This window comes from Myotis yumanensis, unplaced genomic scaffold, assembly GCF_028538775.1.
Source record: "Myotis yumanensis isolate MYYU_CA2020_CCGP unplaced genomic scaffold, mMyoYum1.0.hap1 SCAF_4, whole genome shotgun sequence".
NCBI lineage: Eukaryota > Metazoa > Chordata > Mammalia > Chiroptera > Vespertilionidae > Myotis > Myotis yumanensis.
The window spans coordinates 70,476,220-70,503,708 of record NW_027223755.1 but is presented as its reverse complement, the minus strand read 5'-3'; the positions used below and the strand labels follow the sequence as shown (position 1 = coordinate 70,503,708).

At 45.1% G+C, this 27,489-nt stretch overlaps 1 protein-coding gene across 5 annotated transcripts in view; it reads right to left on the bottom strand.

Moving 5' to 3' along the window:
• The window catches only part of TNFAIP8 (TNF alpha induced protein 8), a 117,483-nt gene that overhangs the window by 28,231 nt on the left and 61,763 nt on the right, over window positions 1-27,489 (bottom strand). The window contains exon 1 of one of the 5 annotated variants that reach the window (XM_070412514.1): window positions 10,925-11,231. The exons of the other annotated variants lie outside the window; for them this stretch is intronic. Coding sequence (XP_070268615.1) covers window positions 10,925-10,955 — 31 coding nt within the window. The 5' untranslated portion in view covers window positions 10,956-11,231. Of the gene's footprint in view, window positions 1-10,924; window positions 11,232-27,489 lie in introns of those variants that run through there. 5 annotated transcript variants of the gene reach the window in all.

Here is a 27,489-nt window from a genome sequence, read left to right as displayed (position 1 = left end):
TGTGTGATGCCACAGGGAGGGGTCGGAGATGACAGGGGAGATCAGAAAGGAATCTGCTGGCAACTGGGACATGAAGGCCAGTAGAGACATGAAGGTCTCCCTTCCTCAGGAGATGGGGCAGGAGCTCACAGCGGGGCAGTCATCTCTGGGCCCACAGGCCTCCCTCATTCCCATTAAATATTGATTGAATACTTGGGATGTATTCTCAGCTCTTAGCAGACAAGCTCTTCAAACCCAGGCTCTCAGCTTTTACTGAGGCCCTAAGAGAGGTAATCTTCCAGGGAACCTCTCTTTAGACGTGGCTGACCACGCCTCCCCGGGGCTCTCATCCTCCTGGCTTCCAAAGCCCCTGTTCTTTCTTGTTTTCCTCCTACCTCTTGAGCTACCCATTTCTGTTCCCTATACCCCTTTCCCTTGTAGAAGTGGGTGTTCTCAGAGGCTAACTCCTCCTCTCTCTTCAGTCACTCCCTCCGAGATCACATAAGGGGAATCACCTCCTCCATGGTGACTGGATATTCCCACACTTGACTGCCAGGCTCCTCTGACCCAGGCTCAGTCTTGTCTTCCAGACCAACCCAGGCTTCTTGTGGGCTTGGTATCCCTACAACACAGCTTTGCATCTGCTCTCTTCCAGCTCAGCACCTGCTTCCCTCTTAGAACGTATCTCAGGCATGCTTTAGTCTAATATGAAGGCCTGCATTTTCCTAATGAGAAACCTGAAGCTCATAGAGCCTAATCAGCCACTGAAGGTTGCACAGACACCAAGGAGGCCAGCTCTTCTGACTCTCAGTGCCTGTCTTTTACCCACAGTGTCCCTGTGGGCAGCTGAGTCTGGCCCCGTGGATCACTGCAATGTGGCTCACCAGTGCCCTCCATGAACCCTCCACTCCACAATGCTCTAAGCTTCCTTCCTTCACTCTCCTCTTGCCTACAGGGCCAAGCTGAAGTCTGCTAACCCCTCTGTGAAGTCAATACTGCCCATCATGACTTTTGATGAACACTCCCTCCTCTAGATTCTCACAGGGTCTGCTGCCCCATCCTCTGAGCTGTTCTCATCCTGAGCTCCCCATCGTGTCTTCTGTCCACCGCAAGCAGAACAGCCTGCATTTCTGGGGAAACCTCTGGTCCCCGGCTCAGCCTAGCCGAGTGGGCCACGTGATAACACACACCTGGGCCAGGTGAGCTGGCAGCAAGCACAGATGGCCTGTCAAATTGGAAGGTAAATTCATGAGTTGTTTATTCTCTTTTGGGGAGTCAACCCTGACTTAGGCAAAAAAGGCCTGAAGGCTTCAGGAGCCAGAAGCTATTGTGGTCATTGGGGGCATTCTGTTTCATGGCCTCTTTGCCTCACCATTTCCTTGGAAGAAACTTTGCTCATCGTTATTTATAAAATTAAATCTTATTTGTCACTAAAAGTGCACTGCAATGAAAGTCCACAGTACTACTACTTACACAAACACAAATGCCCATACAACTTTTAAAACCATCCTAGTAGCACAAGCTTCGAAGTCATACAGAGTCCCAGACCAGCACTCCCTCAGCCATTTACTGCCTGTTCAGCAGCACACACTACAGCTCTAACTTTTCTTCAGGGTCCTTATGCCTTTTAAACAAGTCTTAAGCAATTGTTTTTATTGTTTCAAATATCTTGGTCTGCGGCTAGGGGAGCAGTGGGCTGCAGCCCCACAGCCATTTCCTGAAAGAGAATGCGATTTGATTCCCAGAACACACCAGGGCTGAGGTGCTGCGTGTGTGTGTGTGTGTGTGTGTGTGTGTGTGACACCCATCTGCTCCTGCAACGGCATGTCCGGTGTCTGAATGCTGACTCCCTTCCCACCCACACACACGCACACCTTCTCACCCAGCAAGACAGCCCCTGCCCAGCCAGCACCCTCAAAGTCTAATTTTTCTGAATGATGCTCCCAAAGGAATGAAAACAAGTGAGCTCACTGTGTAATTGCCTCTCACTCTGTCTACCACTTTCAAAACCAGGGATCTCACAGGCTTTATGTGCAGAGCTGAAGTTGATTTCACAATGCTTCATCTTTTACTCTCCTCAGGTACACACAGGAGAAGTGAAATGGGAAATCTCTAAGTGTCAACCATTCCATTAAAGTTCCCCCAGAAGGCAGTGAGAGATGTCTATACAAGCAGATCTGTCCTGCTTCAAGATCGCACGCAAAAATCCAGGATGCCAAGACCTACATTTGCAAAATTTCTTGTTTGCCAAATGGGCACAAGGGGGTTAGAAAGGGCCTAGACACCACTTCTCTGGGCCTCAGGTCCTTTTCTCTAAAGCAGCGGTTCTCAACCTGTGGGTCGCGACCCCTTTGGGGGTCGAACGACCCTTTCACAGGGGTCGCCTAAGACCATCAGAAAACACATATATAATTACATATTGTTTTTGTGATGAATCACTATGCTGTAATTATGTTCAATTTGTAACAATGAAATTGGGGGTCACCACAACATGAGGAACTGTATTAAAGGGTCGCAGCATTAGGAAGGTTAAGAACCACTGCTCTAAAGTGAAGAGGTTAGACAAGGGACCTGCAACATTGCTCTGAACTCTATACATGGTGATTCCACTTGTGTTGTTAGAGAGTCATTTTAATTATAAAAGTCTTCTCACTGCAGATCTTCCTTAAATATTACAGATACACATACTGATTTGATTTTTTAAAAATAAGTCAGTCAATGCTATGTTTTAGGCACACTCCACTATATGAAGAGAGGTGTACACCATGCCGACCTCACTGTTTCTGAAGCGGTTACCATCTTTTTCACACAGATGGAAATGTTGACAGACGGGTTGTAGCAAACCCAGCGAACCCGCATTATTCTGAAATGAACTGGGTCCTGAGGTTTTCTGGCCCTACTGCTTTCTCTTTCACCCGCCCGCCCATTTTTTGGCTACTTCCTGGTAAACAGCCAGGAGCAGGGAATTTAATCATCCACATTATTCCTGACTGTTCCCTGGCATCCTAATTAGGTGACAAGAAAGGTGTGATGCATATTCAATCTGATGAAAACTTCAGAAGTGAGGAAGAGAAGGCCCAAATATACATAAGCTTACAGAGCTGGGGTGTCAGGCAATACCAGGTTACTCCTGACACCCACTGTTGAGGAGACAGCAGGGCACACATCTCTAACTGGATTGTCCACTTTTAGCCCCTGTCAGCACACCTCACTCCAAGCCTAATGACCACATAAAAGGAAACATAATCACACCGAAGTCCAGTGTCTCGAGCTAGGCTGCACCCTTTATAGTATACATGACATCAAGGTCAGCAGCACCAAGTGCCATGCATTTCCTCGGAGCCGAACCACCGCGTCACCTGCTGTCCTCTCCATTCCCTCTGCAACGCAAGGGCTGGGGAAGGGAAGGAGACTGGTACAGTGATGCTTAGCAGCGGTGCTATTACAGAAGCTGCCACCCCATGTGAGGTTAAAACAGCGAGGACACCACATGGTATGGCAGCTTCTATAAAACCACTGGGGTGTTTGATGACTGAAGAGGATATTCCTAAGTCACCACCATGGAACGACTGAACTTCTCTATGATATCCCGCCTGGTGTTGGTCCCACTCTTTCTAGTGGAAGTCTCTACTTTCTGTGCCCCCTGGAGAGCCATAAGCCCTAGCAGGTTGGGGGATGCTGAGCATGAGGTCCCTGGGAGGTTCTGCAAGCCAGCCCGTTGGCACAATGGGCTTGGGGGGTAACCTTCAGGCATACCTCTTTCCTGGCACTTGATTGACCTTAGTCATTTGAATGGCAAGCTGATTGATCAAAACGGGCTTCCGGAAAACCCATGAGGGAATTGGGGACCCAATTACGACATACTCTGGTGAGACGGACTCAAGGTAACCTGGAGCCCAGAGAAACTTCTGCAGAAGCACTGAGAACATAGCAGCCTGTTAAAAGATGGTGAAACTGAGGAGCAGTTCAGGCTTTATGTTCAATTGAGAGTGCAAATATTGCAACAATTGAGAGTGCAAATGCCTGTTCATAGTCCCCGCCAATTAATGTATTATTAGGAGATAGGATGAACCAACTGAGTGGAACACAACTGTGCTGAGAATCATGCACTGGTATACGTATACGCCTTCCAGGTTTTAAAGAAGCTTGAAACTCCGTGGATGCTGCAAAGTCACCCAGTTGTGATAAAGTAACACACACATTAATTGAACCTTGTTTCACACCAGTGACCAGGGAAGTCTACACTTTCTGTCTCAAGCTGGCCACTGCCCCAGGAAGTGAGGCCCCTCTGGTCCCACATGTGCTCCGGGCCCTCTCTGCAGCGGGCTCCAGGCACCTGCTAGCCAGTCCTGCTGGGCTCCTTGGTCTGAAGGGTGCACTCCAGACTCCCTGTCTGTGCCCTGAGCAGTAGAGAAAGAGGCAGGGTCGGGCTATTCTCTTTCCCCTCCAAGATACCTGGTCTCTCCACTCCTGGCTTCTCAAATTGGACCACAGAGAGCATCCTCCTGAGTGCCAAGCTACCCGAGGAGGGGAGGGCAGCTTCTGGACAGCACAGGAGCACCTCAGGCTTGATGTTCAGTCGGCCTTTGTTCTAATCCTGATTCCACGTTCACAGCTTTGTAGTTTTAGGCCCTGTTTTTAACCTCTCTGAACCTCAGTTTTCTTAAATATATTTTATTGATTTTTTTACAGAGAGGAAGGGAGAGGGATAGAGAGTTAGAAACATCCATGAGAGAGAAACATCCATCAGCTGCCTCCTGCACACCCCCTACTGGGGATGTGCCCGCAACCAAGGTACATGCCCTTAACCAGAATCGAACCTGGGACCCTTCAGTCCGCAGGCCGATGCTCCATCCACTGAGCCAAACCAGTTAAGGCTGAACCTCAGTTTTCTTAATTGTTATGTGTAATTAACAAAAGGCTTCTTATGTAAGTATTAAATGAGATACACAATCAGATCCTTAGCACCATGTCTGGCACATGGAAGAGCCAAATACATTTTGGTTTCACAATTGTTTCTTCAGTCTTCAAGGCAATTGGAGATGCCAGCAAGCCACTCTGGCCCCTGACCCCAGAGATCAAGTTTATTCTATATCTATAAAAGGCTAAGTTGACTAAGTTTTCTCTCTGCCATTGACTGTATTATAGTGGGGACACTCTAAATGGGCTTGTCCTCTAGGTTTGAAAGGCACTATTCCTATAAAGTGAGGTTAGATGACTTATTACTCTAAAAGTTTCATCAGATCATATGATCTTTTAAATTAATTAATTAATTTGCTAATGCTTTATTAGGCCCTCCTATATGAGAGGCCCTAGGTCAAGCACCAGAGATTCAGAAAAAATAATACAAATCTTGCTGTCAGAAAGCTCATGATGAAATGGAGGCAAAGGTAAAGAAAAGTAATAACCATACAAATGAAACGTGGTGCAACTGAGGGGAGTACAGGGGGTTGGGGGAACTCTCTGAAGGAGCATCTACTCCAAATGGGGTCCAGGTGGCCACAAGATCCCCCTGAGGAGCGGCAAGAGAGTGATCCCAACAAAGGAAACAGCATTTGTTGAGGGAACAAGGAAGTAAGTAAAAGGGCAACACTAGGGTTGGACGGAGCAGTTCGGTGCTGTGGTCGATATTTGTTGTTGTTTTGGCGATCCACGTCCGACTCCCTTCCTTTTTCTGAGAAACCCTCATTTTGCAAGTGTTGGTAGGAGTCAGGCCTCTCTCCCACTACAAAAGCTGGAACCAGAAGTTCCCTCTCCCATGGGCAGCAAGGGGTAGGTACACAATCTAGCACTGATGAATCAGATGGTTTATGCTTGGGATTTTTGAATGTTCAGGATGACCAAATTTCGGCCACATCCGAAGTCCCAGCAGTGACAGAACTGAAAAATACAGAGGAGGAAAAGGCCATGGTGAGTTCCTTACCAGGCAATTCTAGGGTATGTCCTCGCTGCGTCTCCTGATGTATTTTCAGAGGATGTGTGAACAACCTTTCTGTGGATGTGTGAACTACCCAATACACTCTGAATAAATTTCTCCTGCTTATGATAGCAGGAATCAATTTCCATTTCTTGTATCCAAGAATCCTGATGACAGAGGTGGTTATTATTACCATCAGGGTACAAATGCTGAGGGCAAGAACCAAAGCAGAGATGGGGGAGATACGTTCAACAAATAATGAGGATGTTGAAGAGTCAGGAAGAATCTGAGGATAAAGGACAGTATCAAGGACAACTTGCAGATGTGTAATCTGGAAGCCAAAGAGAGCAATCATCAGTGAAAATACAAAGGGAGGACCAGATTTATGGAGAGTAGGAAATGATGGGCTCAGTTTACACATACTGAATTTGAGGTGACTACATGACATTCAAAGCATCGTGCTTACCAGCTACAGGGTATACAGGTGGCTCTGGGAAGAGTCCAGGCTGGAGAGCGAGGAGATTAGAAATCAACAGCTGGAAAAGGGAAGGGAAATCGGGAGAGTGTTGTGTCATAGGAACCAAGGAAGGAGTTGAGGGTTGCAGAGACAATGCTGCAAAAAAAGATCAAGTATAAGACCAGGACAGAAATGTGAATGCTGATCATTGGTGATTTTAGCACCTGGGAAGTCACTGGTGATATTGGTGATTTCAGTGGAATGGTAGAAAAAAGACAGACTTCAACGGGTTGAAGGATGAACAAGAGTGAAAAAGTAGAAAACATGCAAAAGCTTCTTTCTTTTTAAAGGGTTCATTTTAAAGGAGAGAGGACTGTCTAAAATTGAACAAAATATTGAGTATTACTTTTTTTAAATGGAGGTCATTCATTCATTTTATAAAATACTAGTGGGAAAGGAAATTAATTAGAAGAAATATTTTAATATCACTATTTGCCCTTTCTTTATAATAGAAGTGTCAACCAAATTCACAATTGGCAATGACAGATCAAAACACACACAAGTGTGATTGGCACCAGCGAGACTTTATATGTATCATGCACGCACGAGTCAACTTAGCCTTTTATAGATATAGAATAAACTTGCTTAAGTAGATGTGCTTTCTGATGTAGCTAAACTTTTCCCAGCCCAGTGAAGCACCCCAACTTCTCTTTCAGGTAATTGTCAGCAACACAGCAGTAAATATCAACACAAAGCAGATTATTATTATAGATCATGCAGGGAGAACAAAGGGTAAAATATTTAACTGCAGCAGTGCTTGACTATATTCTGCACAGTGACAAAACCTGAAGTCATTTTCAAGGTCCACCATTTCTTACTTCTTTTCAGTCTGGTCAAGTTTCTAAATCTCGGTTTTCAGGCTAATTAAAAGAAAATACGATTCCACCAAGTCTCCTATCTACCTACTCTAGGACTTCTGTGACAATCAAATGAGATAGGCATGGAAAAACACTTCACAGACATTTGGTTACAGTGTGAAATGTTTCCACCTGGCTATAAAGCAAGTCATGTTCCTGGGCTGAAGAATCTGCAAGGAGGCTAGTTGCTAGGGAAAGGAAACTGGGCGTTGCTACGTGACGTCATTACTCGGATGGTCAGACATTTAGCATATTAGCCTTTTATATATATAGATTGAATGATCACCTCTTATTGGATATATCTTGGATATACAATGAAGAATACAACAGACATGATTTTGCCCTTAAGGCCTTATGGTTTAGAGAAGAGATGCTAAACAATGTGATGAGTGACCTTGAGGAAAAGAATAGGTGCTCCGAGAAAGGACAATAAGGGATCCTAATTTAGGTTGGAGATTCAGGAAAAGCCTCCAACCAGGGAATGATCAGGAAAAGGGGTCAGGTGGAGAGAAGGATGTTTCAGGCAGAAAGAATAACAAGTGCTGACACCCTGAAGTAGGGAGGTTGAGCACGTCTACACACAGAAGTGAAGGAGCCAGGGAAGACATGCAGCTGACTGGTGCAGTGAGGAGCCTGAGGTGGAAGGAGTGGCCTTCTGCAGTGAGAATGACACACACCTGTTCCACAGACATCAGGAGGGTGGGTGTGGGTGGAGGTGAGCCTGTGGGTCTGGAAGCAGGAAGTTGAGGGAGTTGTCTAATGGCTACTGTTTTCTTTGTGAAATAGCAGGCCTGGTGAGGCATGCATGACTGGATGAGGTGGTGGTGGGAAATGCTATTATGGGCAATGGAGGAGGAGCCGAGCTCACTCACAGCTCAAGGCTTACTCTTTTCCGAGTCCTCTCAAGGCTACTCCTCCTTAACAACGGCGTCCTCACTTTCTGGTACCAAAGCTTCAAAACCAGGGCGAAGGAGCCCTGGATCCCTGGATGCTTAGCACCAGAAAGACACTCAGAGATCTTAACTGCCATTCATTTTTCTTACTATCTAATTAAGTAATTTACTCAGAAGAAAGCAACTAAATGCCAAAAGCGTGGCCATCAACCTATCTCCTCAGGAAGCCCTCATCTGTTGGATGGATACTGTTTGTATCTTTCCTTTTAATGGCTTCCCCTTTTTAATAAAGTGGGGTTTTCCTTCATATCTCTTGCTTTCTTATCATTGTATGTCTGAATATCTTAAATGTATTCAGCTTTCACTAAAGTGAGGCCTGAATTATTTTTCTCTGTTTAATACTCAAGCACAATTACATAATTATTTGTAAGCAGGCAAAATTAAATCAATTCTTTAAGAGGTGGCTATAGACTCAGGATGAAAGTTCAACACTCCTGGCATGGGACCAAGTACATTCTAAGCTATGATGGCTTAACAATATCCCCAGTCATTGCTACTACATTCACAAATATCTTGGCCTCCAAGGACCCTGAATCTGACTTGGTATTCTTTTCAGATTCATCCCCAAACAAAGTATACTAGTTTTGCCCCTCGGTTCAGAATAATGACTTAAAAGTATCTCCCATTACAGCACGAAGGCATGAAGCATCTGAAGACAATCTTCTTGCAATGAAGACACTGTGAAGAGCTTATGGTGATGTCACACTGCATGGGATACAGAAGTCCACAGGAGAGGGAGAAAAAAGCTAAGGAGAGGGGAAAGGAGTAATAAAGATAGAGAAGTGAGATGTTATCTACACAGCATAGCTCCTTTCATAGACATCTCAGTGGTGGGTTTAGATCCCAGCCAATAACCAGCCTTTCGAGAGCTGCCCGGGACACATGAAAGGGCACGCGCGCGCGCGCGCTCACATACACACCCACCCACCCACACACACACACACACACACTCACTCACCCTTTACCTCCTGGCAGAAGCTGCAATAATTCCATCTGTTAATAAAGTATGTGATCAATCTCCCTCAAGAGTTATTCCATATTCTACCCTAACTGCCATCAATTTAAAACTCTAGCACCTCATATTCTTTTACAAGAAACATTCTGGGCTTTCTGTAAGTAGCATGGAGGCCAGATAATTTGCTGCAGATCTGTGGAATGAAAATGATGACACGTGGAGGTGAGGTGAGAACGGGGGCCATCAGGGACCTCTTTACACACACTTTCAGGGTTACAACCAGAGAGCTGGGCAGGAGGAAAGAATGTGGGCACTGCCAGAGAAATATGTAAGGTACTTCGGGATACTGTCTTTCTACTTTCTCCCCTCTCCCTTTTTACCCAAAAGAAAGGAAAACCATGCCCGGGAGAAAATACCGACTTAAATGCTACTTGTCACTGAGACAGAAGTTCACCATTGGATTCTCTCAGCCCATTTCCTCTTCGCCTTCCTTCAACTACGTTTGCCTTACTAGAGACTGCTGCTAATGAGACAGAAAAGAGAAGTACCCATCAGCACACAGCTCCATCAGGACGCAGGTCACAGCAAGGAAACGGTAATCCCCCAAGCTCCACATCAAGCTCAAAAGCAATGCTCCTGGCTGTCATTTTCATTCGCACCAGCCCCGCATTTCTATTAAACGAGTCTCTTTTTAATGGACTGCTTCCCTCCATGGCATAAGAAGGTAAAACGTCGGCCCGCAGAGACGATATTACGAAACACGGAGCTTTTACTTTGGTAGAACCAGTAAGAGACCGGAGAGGACAACTTCCAAGGGCTCTCCTTGGGCTTCTCGGGCTCCCGGAGCTGCTGTGATTGACCTAACATGTACCAGTTGGCCAAGAGGCTACTTGCAAAGAAAAGGAATTTCCCAATCGTGAACATTCTGCGCCCTCACGCTCATTTTCCCCAGCCATCCCCACTCCCACCCCCGCGTACAAGAGGACTTTTGTAGACATAAAGTTTCAGGAAACAAAGCATACAAACACTCACACACAAATAAACTCCCCGAACTAACACGAGCGTATAATTGTGTTTTGGTTGGAGCTTGTCCAGCCTTGTCACCCGTTCTCTGTTAGGAGTAAATGAAACCCCGGCTTTGGCAAAGTTAGAAACAGACAGACTCTCCTCAGTTTCAGGCTGCACAAGGCTCCAGTCATATCTCCCAGCCCCTTCAGCCCCCAACAGAATGAACTCGCTGCTGAAAAAGCCAGCAAGGGGAAAAAAAACCCACCCGATTCCCCGAATAAAGAGCTTTCACTTCTCCTCCTCCCTCAGCTTCCCCTTTTAGCCTGGAACACAGGGCGTTTCTAAGTTCTGAAACCCTTTTCAAGAGACCCTCGACTTGGAGGGCTCTTCCAGGGGACGGGCTGGGGGCTGTCCTGATGCAGGCGGTGCTTTTCCCAGCACATTGTGCATTCTTGGAGGCAGGACCCGGGCCGCTCCGTTTCCAGAGAAATCTACAAGGCAGCCTTCAGTGGGCTGCCTGGAGCTGGGTCCCGCTCTGCCTCCCATCCGCTCTGAAGGGCGGCTGGATGGGGAGGGCACAGCCTTAGGCACAGGCAGCTCTAACAGGGCCGGGAAGGCGCAGGGAAAGGAACAAAGTACCCACCGCTCCCCGCACGGCTCCCATCTGCTCCCCTAGGCGCCCTCCCTCCACATTCCTCCGCCAGACTTGGCCGGGCCCCCGAGAAATCAGAATCATACCTTCCTTGGCTTCCTCGGCTTCGGAGTGCATGGTGCCCGGGTCACCGCGGCAGGGCGGCCGCCTCTGAAACTGCACTCGGACCGGCCGCAAGTTCGCTTCGCTGCCAACCCCCAACACGACGCAAAATAAAAGGAAGGAAAGCCACTAAAATCAAAACCCTCCCGGGGAGGGAGGGCTGGTTAGGGAGCGGGGATTTTAAGGGGGAAAGTTCTGTACGAGTGACGAATCGCGGCTCAGCTGGGCGGCAGGAGTCCGCCCCCGGGCGCTCGCCCCAGCCCGTCCCGGGGCGGAGGCGCCCTGGCGGCCCGCGGGCAGGGGCGCAGGGCGAGGGGCGCAGGCAGGTGGGGAGCAGGCCGGGCCTCAGCCTGGCTCGCTGAGAGGCAGGGCAGAGGGGTGCGGTCGGCAAAGGAAACTGAGACAGGCTAGGCCAGCCAAATACATATTCAGTGAAGTTAAAAAAAAAAAAAAAAAGGCGCGCTGCAAAATAGTAAATGCATCAGCAGTCCAGGAAACGTTTCTGAATCGTTGGGTGACATTTTTCGATGCCCATTTAGCTCTCCTTGTCTTGGGGTCTTATCCGCCCTCAAATTGCGGGTTTTAAAGCTGCTCGGTTTGGCACGTTGCTTTTGCAGGAAAGTAACGTGGATCTGGGTCCACGTGGCTGGAAGGACCTGCTTCACAAGCCTAAGAGGAGGGACTTGGGAAGAGAGTGGGGCCGGCCGGCCTCCACCCGTTACCTTGCACGGGGACAGCAGACCCAGCAGCTCACTCAGTGTAACTGGGCGAGCGCTGGACTCAAAGCCCAGCCCAGGTGCTCTGCAGTTACCCAAGGGTCATCCATCCTCAGAGAGAGCGAGCCTTTCCCTCCCCAGCTTCTCAGAGCAATCCTGGATAAATCCCTTCAAAATGCCAAAGGTGGGTGGGGGGTCGGGGGTGGGGGTAGGGGTAGGGGTGGGGGTGTATCCAAGCGTTTGAAATGCGGTTAGAATAAAGGGGCCAAGAGCCCTGAGGACGGATGGCAATTCTGCCCCTGGGCTGCTCCACAGGCTCCTACAATTGGCTGAGAAGAAGGCATTTTAGCTAGTAAAGCCTTGGTTTTTACTTGGGAGAGGTGGGGACAAGGCCGGCCATCGATATACCTGTCTTATGGAGAGATATACAGAGCGATTAGAAAAACGTGAGAGAAGTTATATTCTTTTAATAAGTTCACTTCCAGCTGCTTTCCTCCCTCATTTCCCATTTTTACATGGGGGGGCGGAGGGGGCGGGCGGGCAGGGGCAACAGGAAAGGCACTATGATAAACTTAGTAAAAACAATATACAAAATATATGGATTTAAAGAGTCTGAATTGAAATTTAGTTCTGCCATTTATTATTTGTATGACTTTGGTCATATTAATGAACCTCTCTGAGCCTTCCTTTTCTCATCTGGAAAGTGGGGATAAAAACAGTATTATTTACTTCACAGATTTATGTTTGGTGTTGAATAAGGTAATATAAACAACAAGTGATTTGAAAACCACAAGGTACCACACAGATTATTACAAATTATCACACCATTAAAAGTAAATTTTTGTAAAAGATGCTCTTGGGTTTTATTTCAATATTGGATTTGAACAGAAAAAAAGTATTTATGCTATTCACAAGTAGCGAAGGCTACTATAAATGTTAATATAAGGCCCAGATATGAAATCACTTCCAACTGCTGAGTGATTCTAACATGCCTAAGACCCAAGCAGGATTTTATCTCAATATCACTGACAGGGAAGGATGATGAGAGGAAGACACAGCCAGTCAGAGAGGAGACAAGAGGAGAAACATCTGGAAAATATCAGTACTGCAGGGCCTCCCGGAAACGGACCTCACCACCAAAAGGGTAACAAGCTGCGCCCCTGAAGTCCTTCAAGGTCCCTCTGCTAATCCTGTGGCAGGAGCTGCTCAGGTGTGTCCTCCACCCAGCAACCTCAGACATGGAAGAGACAAGAGGCTCATTCTGAATTCAAAGAAATGCTCCTCACTAGTCAGAAGCGACCTTGCCTGTCCTGTCTGGGGAAAGGACATTCTGGGAGCCCACCACCACCATCTGTCTTTGCCCTCCACCAGCAGCCCAGATGTCCCCACACCCCCACCGGAGCCCTGCAGGATCTCATCAGGACTGCACACTGCACAGGAAAGATAGCTCCTGGTCATCTATAATTGGAGGAAGACGCAACACCTTTTCAAGGTGATGATTATGCAAAGTCAGGCAACCCAAATGCCAGGCCCCATCCACCACAGGCAGTACTCTCTTTCAACCTCTTCTTTCAGCAAGTGCCTCCATAAGAACTGTTTATTAAATGTCATTTTGCAAGTCTAATGATGTACAAACCACACAAGGTGTGTCAAAATACCCGTCCTTAATGTCCTACTTGTTTTTCCATGGGGTTCCCCAAAAGACCTTCAGCCCAGCTCAGGTTAGCCAAGGAGAACAACTGCTGAGTGAACAGTTCAAACGCTGCCAAGTCAGCCTTGAAATTCAATTTAGAGTCATTTCAGCAGCTCGGGTGATCTTTGAACATTCACCATGATCCTCAGGAAACCTGGAGAGGAACTTAATGTCCTGATCTAGCTGACGTGCAAGGAATGCTCAGCTTATTTTTTTTTAAGTATGTGGCTAAGGATGCTCCTCATTCACCTGTACAACCTCAAAGCCCTCTGTGTTCCCTGGGCACTGCATTGCCCCATGCCCCCACCCTGCAATGATGACAAAAGGCCGCTGATTGTCTGGGACTTGCACATACACACTAGGTCAGTCACTTCCTCTTGATTTTGCTCTGCGTTGTGTTGTTGTTGTTGTTATTAATTCTCGCCTGAGGATATTTTTCCATTGACTTGTTTTTAGAGAGAGTGGAAGAGAGGGGAGAGACAGAGAGAGAGAGAAACATCGATGTGAGAGAGGCACATCGATTGGTTACCTCCCGTATATGTCCCAACCAGGGCTGGGGATCAAACCTGCAACCGAGATATATACCCTTGGCCAGGAATCAAACCTGGGACCCTTCAATCCACAGGCCGATGCTCTATCCACTGAGCCAAATCGGCTAGGGCTTGCTCTGCATTTATTCAAAAGGGGATTAGCTCCTTTCTAGCCCTAGTGAATAATGCTTTAGAATATAATAATGATTTGTTATCTCATGTAGGTGGAGCCTGTTCGCTCTTGTATGTTTAAGAAAAACTCCAACATCACTTTGTGTGGCTTGGAAAATGCTTGTGAGTCATACCAACAATATATTATAGACAACCTGATTAAAAAAATAACACACTTCTCATTTAATATCAAACTGCATTTAAATATTAAGTTGAACTCCTACCCATGTTTAATTATGAATCTCCCACCTTCTGTGTCAAGATGGGAGGTAAAATGCTGGCTAAGATTCTGATGTTTTTTTCAGTCAGTCATGATCAAATATTTACATGTGTCACAGGAAAAGGGGCCCCACTGATGCGGACCTTACTGCTATAATTTTGACCACAGAACTAAAGACCTCAATCTTCCATGTCACCTTGGTTCTAAGGAAGGTTTATTCATACCACATTTAAACTGAACTTCAGCACAGAGCAGCAGGAAAATCTCCTTTTAAATTATACCTCAAAAAGCTGTTAAAATTTTTTTTTTTAAAAAAGTCTGGGCTTTTGAGCCTTTTGCTTATAGTTGCCCAGATGTCTATTAAGAACAGGGGATCAGGGTGCTTATGGGAGGCAACTGATCAATGTTTCTCTTTCACATGAATGTTTCTCTCTCCCTCAAATCAATAAACATATCCTCAGGGAAGGATTTGGAAAAAAAAAAAAATGAATGGGGGAGGTCAGTAAGTTGTTAGACAAATGAGAAGGCCAGCAAGCCTGGGAGGAGAAGGTGCGGTTTATTTAGGAGGAATGATATACTCTGCTCACATCAAGAACGTTGTACGATCTCTGCAGTGAAAAATACTAAACAGCTCTGAAAATTAGTTATATACCTACAGCTTCTAGGTCATAAGAACCCCAGGTCACAAAAAACAGTCATTTCCTCAACATTTTTATTTCTATCCTGCTGATAAGATTTTGAATCTGTACGTAGAAGATTGTAGGTTGGGGCAGGGGGGAGGTGAGGTTGTTTATACTTGGTATCAAAAGTAGCTTTCTTCTATTTGACTTTGAGGCTTCCCTCAACTTGTCTTCTATTATGTCTATACCTTTGAAAGGCTTTGAAGACTTCCATGATCTATATGTAAAGCTGGTTTTCAGTCTCACATGGTTGGGGCGGCAGGGTGTGCATCCTTCTCACCCTCCTCGGACACTCTGTTGCATTTAACCTTCCAAAGAGAGGAGGGACTCAATGGGTATCTCTCCACTGCCCCTGGGGGCCACCAATGACAGTGGAGGTCACTTAAGCACCTTCCCAGGAGGCCACGCCCTGTGCCTCAAGAGTTCTTCAGCTTATGCATTGCTGGGTACTGGGATTAGGTTGGGGTCTTTGGGGGGTCGGGGGAATGGGACAGAACTGCTCTGAATCAAGGAAGAACATGAGAGTGAGTGTGGAGATGGAAGAGGAGAGAAAGCTGCTGCCGGGCCCTGCCTGGGAGTTTGCAGTTTGTTATGGGTAACCCTCTCCTTAGTGACATCTTCAATATATCCTCCTTGCTCACTAGTGCTCGGAGTGTGAGTAGAGGATTCTGAGGGAACATAAGAAGTGCTGACACCTGAGGTGAGCACACACATGGGGCAACAATGCACCTGGGATGCAGTGGTCTCCGAGGCTTTCTTGTTTGCTCTTGTTTCTCTCCTAAGAAATCTCCCTTGCTAAAAAGTTTTGAATAGGTGATTAAGCGCACACACACACTCTCAAAACCAGGTCTGAAATTATTATCTAAAGAATTTATGACTTATGATTTTTTTAATAATATTTAGCAATGATGCCTGTATAGGTTTCATTCAGACATTCCAATTAGCTCCCTTGGGTCGTTGTACCCATTCTGCAGACATGTAATTAAAGAAAGGGAGGTGATAGGATTTGTTCAATGTCACAAGACTAAGTAAGAATGTTCTTTAGACTACAGCAAATGCGGTCTCGGCCTCCTGTCTCCGATATCCAGACTTTCTCACTCTATTAAACTACTCATGTAAAATTCAAGTCCTTTATTTTGCAGAGTTTGAGCTGGCCATGATTCTAGCATAGGCAGCTCAAAGCATTCTGTTCAAATGCTTAGATCACAGCTTCAAATTAAAGTTATTCCACTGCTGATATTCAATGCTTTAAACTGTAAGTTCAATAGCTTCTATTTATTCAGGTACATGAAACTACAAATCTTTTTTTTTTTTTTTTTTTTAATTAAAAGTTTGGTCAAGACTCTAACTAACCCTTCTGATCCGAAGCTGTCAGGAGCCTGCAGAATAACACTGCTCAGTGTGGCTGACCTGGGTCTGATCACCATAGCCCAGTACTTACTACCTCATTTGCGTTAGGAGGTGTTTTCCCTACTTAATCTTCTCTCATTTTCCTTCTAAAAGCAGGCAAGTCATTTAGCCTTTCTGAGTTTCTGTTTGCACACCTGTAAAGTGGGGATAACGCCATCTAATTAACAGGGTAGTAGCTATAATGGAATGAGTCAATAATGTAATGAAGCACTGAAAATTATGAAGTCCCCCTTTGTCTCTTTTCCAAATACTTTTGTGAATAAGGCCAGATTGTTTTAGATTGTGCAGCATCTATTTAGAAGTCCTAAATGCTGGCTTTACAGATACTATAAGAAGGAGGTGTGGCAATTTCATGTGTGTGGCCCAACAACAGAAAGTGAAAATTAAAGGACTGAACTTCTTTACTGTCCCCAGGTTCATGAGGTCAACATGGGGGTAACATGAGAGGGGCTACAAAAAAGGATTCACCAGTAAGAAGAGAGGCAGGGCTGAGATTGGGTCTATACAGGTCAATTTAAAAAAAAATTTTAATTGATTTCAGAGAGGAAGAGAAAGGGAGAGAGAAATAGAAACATCAATGATGAGAGAGAATAATTGATTGGCTGCCTCCTGTGTATGCTCACATTGGGGATTGAGCCCACAAGTCAAGCATGTGCCCTGGCTGGGAATCAAAATGTGACCTCCTGGTTCATAGGTCGATGCTCAACCACTGAACTGTACCATCCAGGCCAGACGGGTCACTTCTGACCTACACGTCCCTGGCTTTCCTTTAGAAAAGCAGCAGGAGGAAAAAGTGATCAACAATCAGTCACAGAAACTCGGGCTTGGAAAGTACCTAAGAGGGCCTTTACTCTAATCCTCTCCCGGCTGGTAAAGCAATCTCCTAAGCACATCCCAGGCAATACTCATTCATCCAAATCTCCTCCGTTACTGCTATTCACAGACTCACTCCCTTCAGAGACAGACGCTTTCCTTTCTAATCATCTGAAAGTTCCTCCTCATAATGAACTGAAATTCAAGTTTAAGGGCGGTGATTATCAAATTATTTCCACTCTAACTACTATCTTCACTCCTTACAGCATTGAAATAATTTTGTGACGAGATAAACATACATTTTTAACTGAATCTTCTTTTTCACTAACCTAGTGGAGACCCCCTCACATTGGCTAGCGGGTTGCAGTTGAATGCAATGTAAGACAGTTGTGCAACTCTGCAGTGCCAGCCGCACATCTGTCATCGATTATTGTGAAGAATTCAGAAGCGAGCAGCTCCGGGCGAGGCAGTGACAATCGCTTTTCCCTTCCGTGTGCCCACTCTGAGGGGGTTGAAAACGATGCCAAGACAGGTTGGGCAGTGGGCCCTCCCTGACTGCATCTGAGCAGTTAAGAGCTTTACTCATGTTTCTGAACGAAATTTGAAATTTTGGTCAAAGAAAACAAAGTGGTGCTCCCTGTGTGGAATTTGGACCATAGACTCCTGGTCTGAGGTCTGTTTGAAAGTGTAATGCACTCCAAGTTGTCAGAATCTGATCTTCACATTGAGTTTCTGACTCGGGTAGGATCTCCATGAAGTTAACCTTTGTGCCAACTATAGTCACTGTTTAAGAGTCAGGAAAGGCTGGGAGGCGAAGGGACAGGCTGGCTGGGCTTGCCAGGTGGCAGCAGCCAAGGCTGAAACTCAACAAACTCAGCAGGTGGTGAATCTGTGAACCAAAGCAGAACTTATCCAAACGGGGTTGGGGTGGGCTGTTCTGCAGGTGGCCCAAAAAGGCATAGGTCAGAATTTTCCCATTTGAATAGGTCAGATTATAAAACTTAAATTATTCAGCTTCTCCTTATAGAACAGCTACAGAAATAGGTAGTAATTATGACTCACAAAGTTGTAGACATCACCAAAATGAATGTATTTTCTGGGAAACTGCTAACATGAACAGTGTGCCTGCCTACTTACCTAAAAAAAAGATCTTAGGAAGCCCATTCACTTCCTAGTAGGAACAGAAGACGGCTAATCACTAATTTCTTAATCTAAACTCTATTTCAACAGCAACGTCCCATCACATGCCATTTAACTTTCTCAGTGTCAGCTATGTACAATCAGCCCCAAACAGAGAGAGAAAATAACAATCTAAATGGTGCATCAGCCACCATCCCCATGTAATGATTTCATGCCCCAGAGTAAGCACGGAAGTTGCTGGTCCCTCCCTGACTCTCGTCTCCTTGCCTCTCACACTCTAAGCATCTCAGGCACTGGTGGTAAATGCTGTGTTTAAGACTATGTATTTTTTTCAAATCACTGTGCCTCCAAAGATAAGGCAACTCTTTCATCTGGTCCTGAAGAAACAGCCAGCTGTCCCAGTGCTAAAGAAAACATTGATACAGTCAGTCTTATATATACTGGAAGATGTATGTTATTCTCCAATCTGGTAATTCCCTAAGACATTTTCAAAAACAATATTGACCCCACGCAATTTTCACTTTACATCTGACTCTTCTGTACTCTTAACCAATCAGCATCTTGGATTCTCAGATCTTAGAGTGGTGTGGTCAGGATTGCTGAAAGAGATGCATTTTAGACCTAAGATCTCCAAATTGTGTGCCCTGGTGCCTCAGGGCACTATAGCAAACTCCCAGGGGTTGTGGCAGGATATTTTAAATTTGGAGGAAAACACAGCCTGTCTCAGACACTGCATGAACGACTGATCCAAGCTAGCTCACGGTGTAACATTAGAATGTGCTACATTTCTTTGGATGACATCATCTCTTTGCAAAGCTAGGTTGCTGGTGGTTGCTGTGATAAAAAGCAACTGAAAAGTAATGCGGGAAAGCAAATGAGGGTGGTGGGATCGGATCTGACTTGAAGGTTTGAGAAGTTGTGAGGTGGTCAGTGATCCATTTTCCAAATGCACCCTTCATTACTGGCTGTGAGGAAGTAAAGATGGGACTTGAAATGCTTTGTTTCTTTGCCCAGCTGGGACAGTTCTAAGCTTTGGCAGTGAAACGAAGTGTAGGGACATTACAGGACAAACTTTTCCTCCCTGGTTCTGGTGTGGTCTTGTTGCAAACTCCTACAGGCACAAATGGCACCCTTGGCACCTGGGCACCTTCTCCAGCAACTGCCTCTCCGGGTGGTCACAGCACCCAGCCCCCAGCAGCTTCTGACACCCCACCCCCAGGCGGTTTTATGTAGCAGAGTGCCTCCAGGGAGAAAACTCCCCATGAGCAGATGTCCTCAGCATCCCAGAGGGTGGGTTTCCAGCAGGTTCTTCCAGCACAGCATCATGTGACCTCTCTGCCATCCAAGGAGCCAGCCCTCCCCTCTCCAACAAGGTCTGGAGTGGAAGTGAGGGAAGCTCATGCTTGATGCTCTATCTCAAACCCGGGGAAAATGACTGCTCCTTTCATTGGCCACGCCTCTATTCTTTAGAATCCTCTTTACTTCCTAATAGCCAGTCCTCATCAATAGTTTCTTTTTTAAAAATAGTTTGCTTTCTTCATTATAATTTTTAATTGTAGTAAAAAAATCACATACAATTTACCATCGTAATCATTTTCAAGAGTACAGTTCAGTAGGATCACATATATTTACATTGCGGTGCAGCTCTCGTCACCATCCATTTCCACAACCCTTATAATTCTGCAAATCCAAAACTCTGTACCCATTAAACACCAACTCTCCATTCTCCTCTCCCCTCAGTCCCTGGCAACCACCATTCTACTTTCTGTCTCTGAATGTGAGTACTATAGGTACCTCAGGTAAGTGGAAGTGTAGAGTGTTTTTTTTGCGTGTGTGACTGACTTATTTTACTTAACACGATGCCCTTAAGGTTGAACCATATTGTAGCTTATGTCAGAATTTCCTGCCTAAATTTTTAAGGCTGAAGGATATTCCATTGTAGGTATGTACTACATTTTGCTTGTCCATTCATCTGTCAATGGACACCTGGGTTGCTTCCACCTTTTGGCTATTATAAATAATGCAGCTGTGCACCCTAGCCAGTTTGGCTCAGTGGATAGAGCATCAGCCTGCAGACCGAGGGGCCCAGATTCGATTCTGGTTAAGGGTACATACTTCTGTTGCAGGCTCCTCCCCGGCCCTGGTCGGGGTGCATGCAGGAGGCAACCAATCAGTGTGTTTCTCTCACATTGATGTTTCTGTCTTTCCCTCTCTCTTCTACTCTCTCTAAAAGACCAATGGAAAAATATCCTTGGGTGAGGATTAACAAAAAATAATAAGTAAAATAATAAATAAATAAATAAATAAATAAATAAAGCAGCTGTGAACATGGGTGCACAGAAACCTGCCCACATCTCTGCTTTCAGTTATTTTGGGGTATATTCCCAGGCGTGGAACTGCTAGATCATAGAGTGATACTATTTTTAATTTTTTGAGGAGACACCATCCTGTTTTGTTAGTAAACATTTCTTTGTATTAAAAGTACCGGGTAGTTTGTCTCCTGATGGGACCCTGACTGACACATGCAAGGCCCAACAGGTGCACACATGCCATTAGTAAGTAACTCTGGTGAAGAATGAAGTAAAAACATTCATTTCTAGCTTTCAATTTGTGTGTATTTTTTCACATGTCTACAAAATTACTAGTATTAGTACATGATTAGTTACTAAGTTATTTGGACCTAAGCAGTTCATAAGTGAAACTGTCAGGTATTTGTTTTATCCTAGAAATGACATGAAAACACGACAGAGGCATGAGTGAAGAATGTTTGGGAACCTTTGTCCCAGTCTACATATTTCAGCTGCCACTGAGACCTGTCTGCTTGAACGCCTCCTTAGACTCACGCTGTCTAGAAGTATCCTTATCCCTGAAGGAACAGACTGACGCACACACACGTTCCTTTACATGAGACCATGGGTTGAAATCCAAGTGCCCACTAAAGCTAGAAATATCATCATTCATACCTGCCACCACTGCTGGCTGCCCCAGTCCCTACACCCATGTAGGCAGCAGAGATCATTAGAGGCTGTGGGCGAGGCACCCAGATGCCCGCTGAAACACTGACCTGTCTCTCCCACAAAAAGCAACAGCAATGCAAGTGAGTGTGAATGACTCAACTAGAGGCAAAATCATGAATGTGCACCCCTGCACATAGATGTGAATGATTTGAAAAGTAGATGATCATTCAGAGACGTTGCTACTTGTTTTCATTAACTGGAAATTACTTGAAACAAACCTTATGATGAATCAGAACACCTTGAGTAGCCACTCAAGGCAGATTTGTAAGTCATTTAAAACACACGATTATAACTTATGGGGATCCCCCTGCTTCTTTTTAGGATAGAACACATGCTGGACACTTTGAAGGCACGACATAACTAAATAACTACTTATTTAATCGTTTCATAATATTGAATTATGACAACATAAGAACAAGCTTAATTTCCCCTTATGCAAAAAGTACATTACAACGAACTGCATACATAAATATGTTATCTTCAAAGAAAGAAAACAACAAAAGGAAATTTGCATTGCATCCGCAGAACTGAGGCTGATAATCTGCACTAATTCATAAATCTACCAGGTTTAAAAAAAAAAATCTATCAGAAAATGAGCCAAGAAGAAAACAGTCTGACAGCTGCAACCCTTCTGTTTTACAACATGCGCAGAATGGATGCACTTCCTTTAACATCTTCATAAACAGAGTGCTGAGCAAATGCAAACACCCGCAGTCAAAGCCACTCGAGTCCAGGCTTCACCTAATGGATTGTACTGATCTTCATGGAGGCAACCTTACCAGCCACTTACCAAACCCACCAGTTGTCCTAGGAACCATTCATAAAACAGATGGAACAAAATTCCATTGCAGTTTTTGGAATTTCCAGGGCCTGCAAGGTACCAGCAGCAGCTGCCCACTTTAAAAGAGCAGCAACCTTCCGTCCTCGGAATGGGAGCTCTGTTTCCTTTCTGTTAAGAACTAACATCCGGCACTAGGCCACCTGAATCGATACACTGATAAATCCCAGATGGCAATCCAGACACCTCCTTGCTTAAGGCATGAACTTCTCTCAGGTGGTAAACATTCTATTAAGCTAGGTTCTCAGGCCAGCTTCCCCTCGGAGCCTGTTTGTGCTTACAACATGCTATGTTTTAATATATTTTATTGATTTTTTACAGAGAGGAAGGGAGATAGAGAGTTAGAAACATCGAAGAGAGAGAAACATCCATCAGCTGCCTCCTGCACACTCCCCACTAGGGATGTGCCCGCAACCAAGGTACATGCCCTTGACGGGAATCGAACCTCGGACCCTTTGGTCCACAGGCTGACGCTCTATCCACTGAGCCAAACCAGTTAGGGCATAACGTGCTGTGTTTTAAAGCCACGTTGGGATCCATCATTGCACAATATGTAATTAATGTTGTCATATGTTTTGTTAATGAATAAAAATAACCTGTGAATGTAAAAAGCCAGCACCTTGGTTGTCCCAAATATCCTGTGATCTGGACCAGAGGAAGGAAAAAGTACTCCCTGGGCCATAGTGGCAAACTCTGAACCAGCAACCAGCTTAGAACCAAACAATTCTGTGTTTAGATTAAGCTATCTCTTAATACTGTCAGCAATAAGTATAACTTATCAAGTACCTACTACACACTAGGTATTATGCAAGATATATCACAGAACATATCTCTACTCTTACTTCAGCTCAGCAAGATGGTACATTCTAGCTTGATATGTGCTGTTGCATATGTGGCTACAAACCCTCATAACAAACCTGTAAGGAAGGAATCTTGGATATTATTGGCTCCTTTGCTTCTGGTGAGGGTACAGATCCTCCAAGAAATTAAGTGACTGGCCCAAGGTCACGTAGATCAGACTAAGTGTGAACTGAGACTAGAATGTGGGTCTTTTGACCTCATTTCTTGCTATTTTTCTCTATACTATGGTGTCTCTGATTGAGCAGAGCACAGATAATGCTATTTCAAAGCAAATATGCCATATGCTCCGAGAGGGATACAGAGCAGTAAGAGGTCAGAGGGCACAGCCAGCACAATGGCTGTGAAGCTGGCTGATTTGGAGAAAGAGGGAGCTAGACATTCATAGAAAAGGGGAAGTTCAGAGGAGCAATGGCTGTGGCAGGAGGGAAGGGGAGGAGTTCCACTTCACACACCTGAGTCTGAGGTCTGAGCAGGACAACCAGTGTGGGTACACGGTTGAGCCTCTTCTATCAGACTGGTTCCCATATAACCAGGGCTCTTCAAGAAAGTGCTGCACAGTTTTGGATGAAAATATTCCTAAAGTAGATTGCATAGCAATCTTCACTAAACAAAGGCTACGGATCATTTTTTTTTACAAACTAATATTATTAATCACACTATTCTGTAATTTAGATATGAACCTACTTTTTGCTCACTAAACCTTGTCTAATAAAGTTGTCCTTTTTCATTGTCATTACACCCAGTCAACAATGTCTATCCAATTTCAAGAGACAAGAAGATGCATACGATCAGGATTTCACAATTCTCTTAAATGCTCTAGAAAGCCTGTTTGCATACATAGATCTATAGATGTCACACCCGTCATATAGCAGAATCATGTTCTCAGAGGTGAGAGGAGGGACATTAGGTTCTAAGATCATTAAAGTGAAACTGCACATTGTTAAAATTACCTTGGAAATTCCTTAAATGGCCCAGAAAGTACAGTACTTTCTACACAGTTTTATAGCTACACAGCATTTATCAGTCCCTCTAACTCTTAGTATATGTTTCCCTACTGTTGCCAATCAGTTATATTCAGATTCTTTCTCCACGATGATGGTAAAATCATTATCACCCATTAGCCTGGTCTCCTGAACGATGTGTTACCCACTCTGTTGGTAGTCAGAGCCCTTAGAACTCATCTCTCCTTTGGTTTCATTGACAGGTAGCCATCACTGTTTAACATAAGCAATGCACAGAGTTGCTCCCTAGTCATGAAGTGGCTAAATGTGAATGGCCTGGGTTTCCTGAAAGCCGCCTTCCTCCTCAGGGACAGAAGCTGCTCTTTATTGACAATATCCAACATCTTCTGACTGGAGGTCTTAGGAAGAACCAAAGGTTGATGGAGGAAACCAGAGATTCATTGTCGGCTCTACAGGAAATGTAGACGTTACTGTTCAGATGTCACTGTCATTTAGGTAGTCATTCTGCAAATATTTATTGAGCATCTGCCATGCATAGGCACAAGGCATGTGGTATAGATAAAACCACCACGTACCTGTCCTCATAGAGTCCATAGCACAGCGGGGAAGAAGGGAGGACACTAACTAAAATAGAGTATGACAAAATATAGTATGTTAAGTACAATCGCAGAAAAGTATGGAGTGCTATGAAGGCTCATAGGACAAGTTCATAAACCAAACCTGGGGAAGGGAGTCATCATGAAAGGCTTCCTGAAAGAAGCTAAGACTTGAGGAACAGGAATTAGCCAAGGAAGAGGAGGTAGAGGGAAAAGAAGAAAGAGTGGTTCCAGGTAGAGTTAGCAGCATGTGTAATAGTCCATGGGTGAAAGACTCACCAGTCAGAAAGAAAGGCTAAAGTAAAGGCCAATGGATACGATGACCAGGTGGTCACTGGGGAGCTTTGAGGAAGACAATTTAGTAATATGACTGGTGACAGAAGCCAAATTGCAAGGAGTTGCAGAAAGGACTGGTGGACTATTGGCTGATAAAATCTCACTGAAAGAAACAAGTTGAGAGCACTCTGAAGAGAAAGCACTGTCAAAAGAACACAACTTTAGCACAGCTTTGAGTCTCTGTGCTGAAGGAATATTTAAATTCCCAGAACTCTTCCACCAGCCAGCACCAGACACAGGGAAGCTGGGTGCCATCAGTCCCTTACAGAAACACATTTGCAATAATTTGCATGGACTCTGATGTGAGTTTGAATAATGTAAATAAAACAGAATGAAGCTGAACCCCACTCCATGCTCAGTGGCTCGTGCTAGTCCAGTGGGCCTTACCGGAAGCAAGGCAACATAAGGCGTTACCCGGGAGGCTCCCAACCCTCCAATCATCTTCTCAGCACGACAGGAAGTACTCTCATTGGAGACGTGGTACTGTGGACTAAGCCCTATTTTCTGTTCTACCATCAGATTCTTTTAAAAATCCAAGCATCCCTTGGCAGAAAGTCCCATGGGTGACTAACATCTAAGAATAAATGAACTCCCTGGTTTCTTTGTTCACTCATGGCACTCATGGTAGAAGTGTAGGGTGGGCTGGAAGTTTGAGAAAGCTTGTCCCACTTCCAATTCCACCCTGGTCACTAACCCCACCCCTGCTAACAGTAAGAAAAGGCAAAAAGGAGTGTATATACTCAGCAGACAACTTCCAGGGCAGAAGTATATGTTTCAAATGCTTGGGGTTCCTTATCTTTAGTGATGCAATTTTTTAATGATGTAAAACCCTCAGAATTGTTTTGATTGAGATTTCGATCTCTGCTTCTCCAAACTGATTCAACCTCCAATGGCCATGCACCAAAGAAATGATTTTCATGAGGACATTATTTCTTTTGAAGTATTTCCAATTTGTGGGTAAAAATTATGGTTTTTACCACTTATCCCAACAATAGTCAGTCTTTTAATCTAAGGTAAAAAGCTGAAATGTGTTATAAAAACAAAATTACAAAAGGCTCACATTCATAAAATCTGGCATCTCTGAAGCTGAGCAAACACAACAACGATAGCTGATTAGTCAGATGAGATAGCCCAGGAATCACAAATTGGTAACCTTAGGTCTGAAACCAGTTCACAGGGTTTTCTTGGGCCAGATACGTTTTGTTTTTCACCTGAACTTTAATGCCTTTAGATGGGACCCATTCTCTGCAAGTTGGCTACAGGCCCCTGATCAGACAAAGCACCACTTACGTACACAGTCGTATTTCTTGCCTGGTTCCTGCAGATACTTGAGTTTGGGACCACTGGTTTATATAAACTGATAATAAGAATAAACAAATAACTTCTCTCCTACTCAGGTAGAGCTCCGGTGTTAACCGTTTCAGAGTGGAGCACATGTGGATTATTGAGCAACAGGATGGCTGAAAAACGATAAACCACAACAGCATGCAACACCACTGGCAATCAGACTCTTAGCAAAAGAGGAAACCAAAAACACCGGTGGCGCTCATCAGTCTCAGAATCAGCCATGTGACCATGGCTTTGAAACCACTTTTTAACAGAAGTATCTGCCAGAGTCACTCTCTGATCTCGCCTCATGTACACTGATCCCACAAGATCCCTGACATCTGGATGTCACAGAACACGAGCCTGGCAGCCAAAATCCAATCCGAGCTGGGCTTGGCAAAGGAAACAACCCTGCTATTCAGGGAGGTGTGGCTGTACTGCAGTATCGGTAGTGTCCAAAAAATGACACTCAACTTGGGGCAATTGGCCATTCAGCCACTTGGTGGCTATTTAAGACATCTGCAGCATGCAATGCACCGTGCCATCATCTGTATGTCTGTCTGTCTGTCCTGGCACAGAGGATTTAAGTCCCTACTTCAACCCCATCTCAGTTCCTTATTACACTTCCTATCACACCCTCTCATTTTATTTCTTTATTCCTCACACTTGTTCATGAATGAGAAATTAGGCTGAGCAAGTTGATAGGACATGCTCAAAGGCTTGTCCTACAAGTGTCTTCACAGGGACTAGAACTAGATGTCCAAGACCTCCACTGTGGAGGTGTTCTCTCTGCAGCCAGACGCCCTGGGACACAGCATGCATTTAAGCACCAATGTCCTTTTGCAGCCCAGCCCAGTATTCCTGGATTTGATTTCTGGCACATGGACAGTCTAGCTCACTCAAGGTCATCGTTAGGATTTCAGTCAAAGCCCACCCATAATGAAAGGCTCCTCTGCCCTGGTTGGCCCTCTGTGCATGCATTTCCCGCAGGGGCACGGCAAGGAATATTGCCGGGCTGGAGACAGGCTCTGAGTTTGTAATCTTGTACCCCAATCATGAATTTCATCTGCAAAGATAAACTGCTTGCTCTTCTGCCCCAACTTACCCATGACAAAAGTGGCGGTTTCCTTTGCATCACCATGTTCCTCACGCCTCAAGAGCCCTCTGAACTTGTCCCAGTCCTTCCCTGCCCCAGACAGCAGTCTCCTAGGAGTCTCGTCTGGGGTAAATGAAATCAAGC